Source organism: Cuculus canorus, chromosome 1, assembly GCF_017976375.1.
Source record: "Cuculus canorus isolate bCucCan1 chromosome 1, bCucCan1.pri, whole genome shotgun sequence".
Lineage (NCBI taxonomy): Eukaryota > Metazoa > Chordata > Aves > Cuculiformes > Cuculidae > Cuculus > Cuculus canorus.
In genome coordinates this window covers 192,171,439-192,184,202 of record NC_071401.1, presented here as the reverse complement: position 1 = coordinate 192,184,202, position 12,764 = coordinate 192,171,439, and the positions used below count along the sequence as shown (strand labels likewise).

General features: G+C 42.8%; 2 protein-coding genes across 8 annotated transcripts in view; both read left to right on the top strand.

Moving 5' to 3' along the window:
- Positions 1-942, top strand: part of KIF21A (kinesin family member 21A) — an 88,573-nt gene extending 87,631 nt beyond the window's left edge. For all 7 annotated transcript variants that reach the window (XM_054066427.1, XM_054066404.1, XM_054066394.1 and 4 more), the window contains one exon: positions 404-942. In XM_054066427.1, coding sequence (XP_053922402.1) covers positions 404-515 — 112 coding nt within the window. In that variant the 3' untranslated portion in view covers positions 516-942. The remainder of the gene's footprint in view (positions 1-403) is intronic.
- Positions 943-3,160: 2,218 nt separating this feature from the next.
- The window catches only part of LOC104056080 (sucrase-isomaltase, intestinal), a 59,535-nt gene continuing 49,931 nt past the window's right edge, over positions 3,161-12,764 (top strand). The window contains exons 1-4 of the mRNA XM_054056476.1: positions 3,161-3,309; positions 6,167-6,401; positions 6,874-6,976; positions 7,063-7,208. Coding sequence (XP_053912451.1) covers positions 3,264-3,309; positions 6,167-6,401; positions 6,874-6,976; positions 7,063-7,208 — 530 coding nt within the window. The 5' untranslated portion in view covers positions 3,161-3,263. The remainder of the gene's footprint in view (positions 3,310-6,166; positions 6,402-6,873; positions 6,977-7,062; positions 7,209-12,764) is intronic.

The window sequence follows — 12,764 nt, the reverse complement described above, 5'->3', positions numbered from 1 at the left end:
ACGTGATGGAAGCTCTTCTCTGATGTCAGTCTACTCAAGCGTATTACCACTAGCTGTAGTTTAAAATTTAAGTAATAATAGAGCAGGATTTAACTTTCCTTAGATGCATAATCTTTATACTTGCCTAGATGTTCAACGGTGGTAGCCAGTGGTGTGGTAAAGGTTAGGGAGTGTTAAACATTGTACATCTTGGATAACAGTCTCCTGGAGGTGGAAAGTCCCTTGCATATCAATTAAGGAAATCTTATTTTGCCAGCAATGACTTTCTGAATAAGACACCCAAGCTTTTAAGAAAGCTTCCTCACCCCTTTAACCCACTGCCCAGTGTCTCTTCCCCCTCCCTACTCCCACCCCGAATTTAATCACCTACCTCTAATGCTTTGGTTGTTTTTTTTTTTTGCAGTGACCGGACTGTGAGGATCTGGAAAGCTCGAAATATAATAGATGGACAGATCTCAGATACAGGAGATGGAAGTGAAGATCTTGCCAGTATTGAAATGATGGGGAATAAATGAATCTGTTTCATAAATTTGACGTGCACTCTATGCAGTTTGCCGCATGCTTATTAGGTAAACACTGATGACTGCAATGAACTGACAAATAAGAGTGAACTCTTGTACTAGACCTGCTGTCCTTAAAATATGTACTGTATTTAAGAAAAAAAAATAACCTCTTGGTAACATGCTTGTGTCTCAGTGGTCACATGTATATGTCTATATATTATGGCTGAATTTGTGTGCGTATGTAACACGTGCAGTTTAAATTAACTGGAAATCAGTCTTCTCTAATGACCATCTCAAAATTATAACCTCGAATATATAACAAGTGCTCTGCTGTATTTCACTCACCAAGTATGATCAGCTGTTTGCATTTTAGGGTAGGAGAGGAATGATGATGGCCCAGTAATAAGCCTTTGATCATGACAGGCATTCTTGCAAGATTCTAAAAGTCGCTTACACTGTTATTAGGAAAGTGAAGTGAGTAAAAGATGGGAAGAAGCTGTTAATAACACATCTGTCTGACAGGGCTCTATCCTGCTAACAGGAATGCCATATGATTTGTGTTAGCATATAATCCTTGTTGACCAAAGTTGTGCAGCTCTGTATACTCTGTGCTCAGGACTAGAACTCAAATGCTCATGAGCTGGTATGTTTTATTAGTGTTTTGCCTATATTCTGTAATGACTAGGTGGTCTTAATGTCGCGATGAAAATATATCTTAATCTATTTTTCTTATGGATTTGTTTCTATCGTCTCACATTTTCTTTTTTAAAGCAAAATATCTTTCCTTTTTATCTAATTTTATATGCTGCTAAATGTATTTTAAATACACTGTTTTGCAAACCTTGGCAGTTTCTTTGAGAACTGAACCACGTGTGTTGGAAAAGCTGTGTAAATAGATGGTTGTACAAAGAAAATCTTATCTTGTGCCTGTATGACTTTTAAAGCTCTTAGAGTGTGGATATTGAGGGAGGATGTATAATTTATCCAACTGCTCTGAATATTAATTTGTAAATTCTGCAAATTTAAGAAATTTCTGTAGATTCAGATACAGTGTTTGGATACTGAGGTTTTTTTGTTGTTGTTTTTTCTTTTTTTTTTTTCCCCCCAGAAACTATCAGTTTGTAAAGTATAGTTTATGTAGGTAACACTTAAATAAAGATGTGAATGTGAACTACTTCTCTTTGCCTTTTTCATCATACTTTCCTATAAAAAAACCTGTTCCTTGCAAAGCTCCTGAATGCAAAGTGCACAGTTTTATACAATGCGGTAGAACAGCTTGCTGAGTAATATAGCCCATAGGTTGTTCTGTTGTCTCCTGTCTGTGTCCTCATTGGCCATTATTTGTGTTTTGATGGTACTTAGGAACCCCAGTGGGGTTCCCCCATACTGAGTACAGTACAGTACTTAAAATGAAGCAGATGGCTCCCATTCCTAAGAGATGACAGCTCTTACCTTATTACATATGGTCTGTCAAACAAAGAAAAGTTCTGATGCCTCTTAATGATCTTAGAGGAATTACTTCCTTCTCAGCTCAGCTTGAAAGGAGATGACAACGCATACTGCTTGTGATTTGAGGTTCCCGATTTATTCCAAGTTTTGACAGAAACAAGTAGTGATACATATTGTTAAGAAACAATGTACAGGTTAGTTAAAATAAACAGCAGCAATACTAATTAGTGTTTATTGATTATGCTTTTTGACTGCTCAAGGGGTGTACACACAAAAGATTTGGGACCATATGACAACTTTGAGCAGGACTCCCAGTGGAAAGTGGATTTACGTGCAAGACCTGAGAGGTTCTGTGTGCTACTTGGGCTGTGCCACGCTACTTGGGTCATGCCAAGAGCCTGGTGACCCCTGGGTTTGGAGCTGAACACTCATGGCTGCCAGCTGGGTACAGTGGGTAGCTGTGGGTTTTTAGTGTGTGCATGTGTGAGTGTCTGTAGGATTCATATAAATACTGTTTTGCAACTGCAAGACAAAAGCCTTTGCGAACCTAGGAAGCGACTGCCTGCTGTCACACTGCTCTGCTCTAACAATCCACGTGGTGAAGGCTGTTGCAGTGGCACTCTGAATTGCAGATGTTTTTCTCTCGTGATGCTTGACAGCACAGATATTTTGTTTTACAAAGTTGTCTCCTGATAGGTACCAATATAACTTAGATAATGTATGTATAGAAGTGGGGTTTTTTTCTTGCAGGAAGGCATTCCACTTAAACCAGATCTTACCATGAAGCACAGCTGTACTCTGAAAACTCTTGCCATCAAGAAATTAGAAGAAAATTGTCATTTTGTGAAGGTCACATTGTCAGTGTCTTGTTTTAATGGAGAATTCTTCAACTGTTTTTCTCCAAACTTTCTATTTGTACTGTTAAACTGCATATGTAAGAAAAGTTACTATGAAATCAGCAAAAGGAAAGCACTGGACTTGGGCTGCTTGAAGATGTTTGTTTACAAAAATTGATGGTGGTCTCTGAAAAATTTATTTTCTAAGGAGTTACGGGAAAATCATGTTTTCTCTCAAAGTTGGAATTCAGAAGTTGAAAAAGGTTTGTGGGGAAATTACCGACTACATTGGCCTTATCTGCTTAGATATATTCTCAAATACAGGCAAGGTCAGGTGTTATAATTAATCTAATGTAAGATACGAATGCTGAGAAAATATTTGCGATGTTTCTTATTAAGTATCAGAACAAGTGCTTATCGTGTCCCTGCCTTGGATAAAAGGCTGCACACTGCCTGGAGAAGTCTGCTTTTGATCATGGAGAGGATCAAGACCCTGTGCTTCTTGGCTGCTGTGCTAACAGGTAAATGTATGGCACTTTTATTTTGTCATAGGCTTCAAAAACTGTGTAATGTGGTAACAGAAGAGTTACTAGGGGAAGAAACCTTTTTACATGGAAAAAGAGAGCAGGCATGGCTTTAACTCCCCTTGAGGTGACTCTGTGGGAAGAGAACAGGGCTAGCTCGCATGGAAATATATCCCAGTCAGCTCATAGGTGTCAGCACAGGCACGCTGGAGTCAATGGGACCATTCAGCTGCTGGCACCTATCCTGGGCTTTGCTGGTCGTTTGCTCTGGTTATATATAACCAGTGGTTATACTGTGGTATAACCTCTGTATACCAGAGGCTTATTCAATCCAGGGCATAATAAAGGGACGATACATCTCAAGCTGCTAAATAAAGGAAGAGGGAGCCTCTGCAACAAATACTTCAAAATGTGTGGATGAACCCAAAATATAAAGACTAATGCTATTAAATTAAAAGGCATGTGATAATACTTCAATTCCTTGCTTATGCCTTCTTGCTGTGTTTTCTAATCTAATTTCACAGAAGTGAAGTAATTTTTTTTTTTTAAATCAGTGGGGATAATTTTTCATGTATCTTTCAGCCTTCCATGCTTTAGCTTCTGCTCCTGTGGACATTATCATGGAAAAGCAGCAAGTAGCCATAGCTGTGGCTATATCCAACTGCTTATTTACATTTCATCTTCTATTTATGTTTAAGACATGCACCATAAATGTAGTGAAAATGATGTGGAGATTTTAGAATTAAAATGTTCATAAAAAGTAGAGAAGAAAAATTGCATCTTTCCTCTTGCTGTTGGTACTACAGTACTGTTTGTACTGTAATAGAAGTAAATCAAGGAACGAGGGATGACTGAGGTCGCTGTCTTGGTGGCTGTTCATGCCTCCAAGAGCTCATTTTCAAAATTTTCTGGAAAACTTAAGCTTCATCTCTCCATCGGGGACAGAGTACAGAAAGGTAAGGCATCACCCATCCTGCCCAAAGTTGTCTTTGTTTCATTAAGACCATTCATGAATCCTTCCCAATTTCTGCTCCAAGAATAAATAGTTTAGGGATTGCAGAGGGATGTTCATATTCCTGTTATGCTTTGGATGGAAAAGGGATCAGTATTTAGGGTGTTCCTATGTGGCAGATCATGAGGGGTGAATGCTGGACAGAAAGCATTTAGCCTGTGGGACATGACTGCCCACCCAGAAAACAAAGGTGGAAGCTGAGTCTGCCCATCTGGCAGCTGGCAAGGGTTAACAGGACTTCACCAATTATTAACTCCTGCCTCTAGGAGGTGAGATGAGAGGTTGTGGCAGCAATGAGCAAACTCAGCTACACATCCTGGGAGTGTCAGACCTGAGTGTCAGATGCTCCTCCGTCTAAGATGTGGATGAGAGTTTGCTCAAAAGGTAAATGTTGGTAGCATTCAGGTCCTCCATTTTTAACATTTATTTCTTCAGCTCCTGCTTTTCTGCATTCCAGTGTCCTACTTGGAAATCCACTCTGGCATTCAGCATGATGGCATCTTCTAGTGAATCTACAGTCTTGTTCTGTAAATTTTCTCAGTACATAATTATTGCTTGTGCACAGCTGCTTGTAAAATTCTTTATATGGAGAAGGCCAGACTGCATCAGCAACCACATTTGAAGCTTCCAAGCACACAACAGTCCGCATGATAAAAACAAAAACAAAAAAACCCAACCAAAATCCAACAAAAACCCAGTCATTTTATGGAGAACAATTATCTTTCAAGTAGATTTAATCTTTGAATATTGCTGTAATGACTAAAATTATATAAGATAACTTCAAAATAAATATGCTGCCTGCAGTGTGCGTGCTTTCTTTAAAAATATTGGATAACAGAGCATTTTGTTGGCATGGCAGGGAGCCGTCCCGGGGTTCCCCTGCTTAGTAACAGTAGCCTTGCTCTGTTACCAAGAGGTTTTTGTCAGGATGATTCTGACTAATTTATGCCTTTTCTTTTACTGCCAGCAATTTCCCTTTAGCCAAAATCATGCCTGTTTTAAAACAAAATACTAATACTACTTAGGTGTAGTAGTCATAGAGTATAGAAATGAAGACTAACACGAACACACGTAATCAGCATTTTCATATATATATATATATATATGTAACATGCAGGCACATGCTAATTTAACATATTTGTGTATGTATGCTTGTATATATAAATAACCTCTGTGTATAACACAAGAGAATAAATCTACAGAAAATGTAGTGCTTTAATAGCTGTAACAGCCCTTGTCGTTATTGAAGTACACCTCTGGTTCAGCTAGTCTGCAGTGATGCCTTCATGCCTCAGCAGCAGTTTCATTGGCCTGATATTAATCTTTCCATGAGTACCTCAAGGAAGCTGTGTTGTGGGTAACAGTTTTAAGCTGAAGAAGGGTACGTTTAGGTAAGACATTAGGAAGAAATTTTTTACAGTGAGGGTGGTGAGGCACGGGAACAGGTTGTCCAGAGAAGGCATGGATGCCCCATCCCTGGAGGTGTTCAAGAAAATGACATTTGATGAAGCTTTAAGCAGCCTGATCTGCTGGGAGGTGTCCCTGCTCATGGCAGGGGCACTGGAACTAGATTGTCCTTAAGATCCCTTCCAACCCAAAATGTTCTATGATCCTATGAATACCATCCCGCTGTTTCGGTTTGTAAAAGAAACCAGTCGCTCTTGTTTTGGTTTCGAGCAGGCACCTGCTCTGCTGTCATCTTAGTCAAAAGAATCGTGTATTAACCCCCAAATGGGGGAAAAAACAGAACAACAACATAAAAACTTGAAGTTTGTGTTACTGTTTTTGTTTGTTTGTTTTAAATGGTTCTTGCTGCTCTGACGGCTTTGTCCCTCTGTCCAGCCCTAGATGGGTGCGTTGGCTCAGGCCAGGATGGGCAGTGTCCTGGGGCTGTGGCGGTGCAGAAGCGCGTTGACTGCCACCCCCAGCCAGGCGCTTCCCAGGAGGCTTGCGAGGCACGGGGCTGCATCTGGTGTGCTACGGACAGGGCCAATGCTCCCTGGTGCTTCTTCCCCGAGGACAATCCCTACGGCTACTCCCTGGGTGGGAACACAGAGAGGACAGCTAAAGGCTGGAGGTAAGCGTGCACGGCTCCTTCAGTGCTGCAGTCTGGCATTGCACAGCGACCACTGTGGCCGCCCAGGGGCAGCTCACTGGACACCTTCCCCAAGCTGCTTTGCTGCCATGTGCTCGGCTTGCAACGAGGATAATGGACATATTTCCCTCTGTATAAACCATGTAGGTTTGGGGTCCTGCACTCACACCATGGTGCTGGTGATGAAATCAGATACTGGAACGGAGTGATCCCTCCCACCGTGGGAGCTGTGTCCCAGGAGACCCTGAGTTCTCCTGTCTTCATTGGCATCTATTTTATCCACTGATGCCAAGGACTGCCTAAAGTAATCTCAGAGATTATTTCTCTCAATGAGTCAATGATTTGTTTTTAATAAGCTGACGTAGAACAGCCGAGTTTTTCCCCTCGGCCTCTACCAGGGTGGTCACAGGCAGCCAGCGGCAGCAGTGAGCACCAGCGTGTGTTTCTGCCACAGGGTAACACTGAACAAGCGCCAGGCCTTGTCCCTCTTTGGAGATGACATTTCCCCTGTCGTCTTGGAAGTGGAGTTCCAGACAAAAGACAGACTCCGGTTCAGGGTGAGTATATATGTGCAGAGTCATTTAACCAAAGCAATGCATGCTAACAAACAAGCTAACCTTAATCTTCCTTTGTCTTGCTTTAGCTCTACGACCCCAACAGGGAGCGGTTTGAAGTCCCACTCAAGATCAGCTCCCCAGGGGTTACTGCTGATGAGGCCAACTACGATGTGGAGTTTGCTGATGACTCCTCACACTTCCGGATTAAGAGGAAAAGCACTGGCACTGTGCTGTGAGTACCAAATGTCATTAACGTATTTTTTTCACAGAAATTAAGAGTGACAGGCTGAGCACGGTTTCCTCACGCCCTATTGCTTGGGTCTGTTGTGACACAGGCTCAAGCACGAGCTGGATATATATAAACATGGATTTATGCCTTGTCCGTGGAAAGTGCTCATTGTTAATGGAAGCATGTGCCTCTATAACAGACAATGATCTATGCACATATAGGAAAGGTTATTCGGACAGTCAAATAACTTTTGAGGCCATAGTGTCACAGCTTGGGATGCTGGTAAGCTCAAACCACGAAGGCATTGAATTTTCTGAAATTTAGGGGTTTTTAATATGTCAGAAATTGGCACGAAATGTCCTGTCACTCTCCAAGAGGTAGGAAACTAGAGCTCAAATCCACGGGAGCCATAAGCCTCTAACTTCCACTGATTTTGGTGTATGGCATTTGTGGGTCTGATTTGCCATGCTCCAAAAATACCGGTTGTTTTCACAAGCTGGGTAATGTAAGTCTAACTTCAGTGAAAGCTCTCTTTGCCAACAAATGTCACAGGGGTCATGATTCCCATTTTCTTACCTTCTACTAACACATCTCTAATGCGTAATGCTAGCAAGAGTTTTTTGGAAGGAACAGCTTCCCACATCCCAGACAAGGTGTGCTCCTGCCAGATGCATTTGGAGATGTTAAGGTGTGGCCTTAGCAGCAGTCTCTTGCTGGCTGTGGTGATAATTAACAGTGTTACAGATGACTCTGGGTTACCACTGTTTGACTCAGGCAAGTGAAGGAGATGCACAGAACATTGCAATATAGGCACCATTTGCATTAGACTGTGATTGTGTCTGTATTAGTACTTTAATTTAGATCAGCAGCATGTTTGATGTTAACCTCCTGATTACATCCACCTCTTCTGCATTGACTGACCTTGCAGTGGATTAGGTTCTTTCCACATGGCCTTGCCAGGAGGTGCACTCTGGTAGCACGTGTGGTGCATTCTGGCTGCTAGTGGGCTCCTTCGTGGCAAGCTCCCAGCACCTTGCAGTGAGGCTGCCGGGTTCGCAGCACTAGCTCTGCCTGTCTTGCACCTCCACTAATATAAACATATTCGCAGAAGTTGTTGGGATCCAAGTGGTTCATTTTATGCATTAGAAAGTCTAACTCCACGTCAAGAATGTAAAATGTCAACTTAGATTTTTTTCCCACCCCCAAAAGCTCTTTGTTAAACAGACTCAAATTATATTCATTATCTTTGCAAGAAATGTAAGAATGGCTTAATAAGTGTGATGTAAGTAAGGCAATGCAATCTCCAGAATGGTCAGTTTGCAGATGGAACCACCACACCGGCTTTTAAATTAACTGCCCATCCTTTTAAGTTACAGTCTTGTGGCATCTTTTTTTTTTATATACTTCACAGCCAATTCTGTTAAGTTTTCTTTTTGCAGGATATTGTAAATGAATGTATTACGTCTTAGTCTGATAAGAGAAATCATATATTTTCTTGTTAGACTTAAAATCTTTGTGAAAACAGTAGGCTTATGTTAAAGGCCCAATTTTCTTCTCTTTGAAATAAGAGATTTTTGTAAAGGCTCATCAACTGGAACAGTAATCTGGGGGATGAATGCATGGTGAGACGTGGCAAGTGGTTAGCTCATGGCCTGTTCCCAGTCAATCCTGTGTGTTCCTCTCACAGCTAGATCATATTTGGAGTTAAATTCTCTGTGTAAGGAGCAAAAATTCTCCTCACCTTCACGCAAACCCTAAGGATTTAGGCTTGGTTAGTCAGGGCATGCTCAAACTTGGACATCACAGTTATGGGAAGAGACCTGGCATGAAGAAAATGCAGGTTTTGATCTGCTGAGCTGCCAAAGGTACAACTCCAGTGAGAAGCAGAGGAGCAGCGGCTGAGTCCTGCTAAGCAGATTTCCAGGCAGGTGCATTCACCAGCTCACCATGGACCTGGAGAAGGTTGCTCTGCGCCCCTGGCAGTGGAGCATCCCTGTGTCACTCCCCCCGGGCTGTGCTCAGCAGTGCTGCAGGGGTGCAGTGATGTGCTGCGGGGGTGCAGAGGGCAGCCTCGGGCAGCAGCAGCAGCACAGCTCTCAGCATTGATGCCTTTCCACTGGGAAAGTGTCTGCTGCCTTTAGTCAGGTCAAGGAGTTGTCCTGAAACCCAACCAGCCCCAGAAAGAGGAAATTGTGGGTGACTGTAATGTGCAGGTAATGGGTTTTTATCCTGCAAACAATGGCAGGGCCGCTACTAAAATATTTTCATTGGCAGAGACGCAGGATTTTGCATCTAGAAAGGGAAATTATATGTTCCAGGGAATTTTTGGTTTGTGTGAAATGATACAGCCAGTCTTACAGACTGAAAGATCGCATCCCGGCAGGGAGCTGTTCCTCTCACAGCTAAATCATATTTGGAGTTAAATTCTCTGTGTAAGGAGCAAAAATGCTTGCCTTTTCTTGGCTTCCTTGTTTGTCCCATCAGAGTGAGTGAGTGCTGATGCTCAGGGATACCTCCACAGCCTGACTTAGAGGGATTTGCAACCTCTTTAGCCACTGTAAGAGCTGTGCAGATGGAAGTCTTCTTTCAGAACAGGAAATCAAGTTATATATCCCAGCCTAAAAGCCATGGGAAGCTGCATTTTCTTGACTAGGGAGGATGTCAGTGAGCAGCGTTACAGGAACATCCCCACCAGTGACTGCGCCGGCTGGCTGGGTCCGGTGAGCACTGGTGGCATCTGGCATGTTAAGTAGATTTTCATGTTAGTTCAACTTCCCCAAAGGCAGGTTTGAACATCTGGGAGGTGAGTCTGAATGTACTCCACAGCGAGGGCTCAGCAGGGACCACTGCAGAGCACCTTCACCTTTGCCTTATCCCTTGTACCTGTCCCCCTCCCAGGTGCAGGCTGCAGAGAAGATGCTAAACCCCAAATCTTTTCCTTTATGCTCCCTCCAGAGGTGGGAGCTGCTCCTCCAAAGCACCCAGCGTGGCTGGTGCCAGGCACTGAGCTGCACAGCCTCTGTGCCAGGTTAGGGCAGGCTGTGTAGGCAAGTGTCCCTGAGAAACAGGCCAGCATATAACACCTGGAGGGACTTCAGTCTCCTGTTTTAAGATGTGAATGGCCATGGCCTTACTGTCTCAACGAACAGCTGAATCAATTTTCAATCTTCATATGCGCACAACTATTGCTCAGTCAGTTGATGTGGGCAAATACATCCTCTTCAACAAGCGTTGCAGCTGCACTCCCCAGGTGTGGGTGGATAATAACCCATGTCTACACGGAACCAGCTCTAGGTGCTCTGCTGCACGTTTCTAATGTTTCTGAGGAAGGCTTTTCCAGGGTAAAACAATCTCAAATCCTCATAAATCTATTTCACATGGTGTGCCTTACATCTCACTAGTAGCTTTGCAGGGCTGGATGATACTCCCTCCCTCACAGAAAAAAAAAGCCTAACATCCCTCCTGACCTCTAGTGTGCTCTGGCAGTCCATGAGGAGAGGGGGCAGCTTGTCCCAAGCAGAAATGTGGCATGGGTTTGGACTGTTCTTTCAAAGTCAGCGCTTGTATATCCCTCCTTTCCTTTCTGTAGTGCAGTCTATCCTACCTGCAGTGTTTCTGTGCCACAGACTTCGCAGTGATAGGATGGCTGATGGAAGGGCTCCCTATCCGTCTGCTTAGTATAAAACCCCATCCCTGCTCTACCACTTGTATGTACAAAGCCTCCTCCTTGTGAGGAAAGATTTAATAGCACATTGGAAACATTGCAGGGGAGAGGCAGTGGAAACAGAGATATTCCTAATTGTGCTTTATGGGTGTTTCTCCCACTTGCTGCATGTGAGGAGCATTTGCCATAGCTGAGCTACCCAAGCACCAGCTCAAGGAGGGCAGGACAGACTCAGTGCTCTGTGTAATCACAATAATGGGGGAGAGGAATGAATTATGCGAAGAGAGAGACATTAACAGCTGATTGCAAACCTCATGCAGAGCCAGGAGCAAGAATAAGAGGCTGAGTCTTGCTACATTTTCAGCTTGCTGCAAGGTAATCGAGCGACAGCCACTGCTTTGCCTGCATGGGGCAAAAATTAGATGGGGTCATGCAGGGAAATGATCCAGGCACTGCTTGAGGGATGGTTCAGGACCAGGAGCTCTTGGGCTGCCTTCCTTTTTCCTTCCAGTAATGCCTCTTGGCTTATTCCCTCTTACTGTTCCCCTCCTCCACTGCTGTTCTTTTCTCTGTCCCATCCAGTCCTGCCTGCTCCTCTTCATCCTCTCCTGTGCTCCTGTTGTTTCACTGCAGGTTGTAATATGGCAGGTGAGGGAGCAAAACAAAGCCTCTGCATCGTTTATTGGCACATACTCTCAGCTGAGTACTGTTTTCTTTTCTGCCCCTGCCACTAACAGCGGCAGCCACTGGAGGAGGTAGTATCAAGTGTGAGCATGAAGGCTTCAACAAAGTATAGATTTCCTCAAGAATGGGAAGAGTAAAAGGCTGGAAACTCTTTGCTTTAAGGCAACGATAAATAACAAAGACATCCTCATTTTGCAGTGTGTGATTACTCTGTGGGATTTGTTGCCCCAAGGGCAGTGCTGGGAGGTTTAGCAGGATATACATTCAAGCATAATATAAAAAAAAACAGCTGTGGGGAAAAAGACCCAACTATTTTTGTCTCTATGTTTCGCAACATAAGCTAATTCTATGAAAACAACCAGAAACTTCCTCCATTAAGCAGATTATTGCAAGACTGGCTCTGAGTGACATCTTATGCCTTCCTCTATGATATCTGGCCTGGACCATTGCTGGAGACAGGCTGCAGAGGGATGGACTATTGATTTGATTCTCCATGTTAATATCCGTTCTCCAACTGATTTTTCCTTCATGATGTTGTATGAATAATGGAAGGCAGGACATTTTTCCCCAAGCCAGATAAGTGCTCTTCTCTGTCTATTAAGAGTTCGGAATACCTTTTTTGCCATCACACTTGGGAAGATATGGCACATATAACTGAAATCTAATTAAGATTTACCCTAATTTCCAAAAAGGCTGCTGTGGACTTCAGCTGCCATTTTTATTGATTGTGGTAGTAAAGCACAGACGCCATTTACCATGAAGATGTTTTTACATAGGCAAGGCTATTAGAATGATTTATTAAGCCATTGTCTTAAATGCTATTTTGCTGAAAGCAACAGGAGTAAATAGTGTGCATCATTGGTAGCTTGGGTTTGCTCCTGGTTTTTAAGAGACATTATTTTAGTCTTCTAATCATTAAGATTCATGTTATGTAGGTGAGACGTATCGTAGGTATATCACATATCCAAGTGTTTTTCAGAACAATAATGAAGTGGTATATATCCAACCATTTACAGGGGACGCCCTAATACCGTGATGATACATACATTTGAAGTAAAATAGCAGAACTGTGCTAATAACTGTAAATGTACCCTGCAATTTTTTTCTTTTAAAATGTCACATTTGTGGAAAATCTGTTGGTTACTCCTGCTGACTTTCTCCACATATTTGATAAATCATCTTAGAAGTAAGATGAGCATATAAAAATTCAC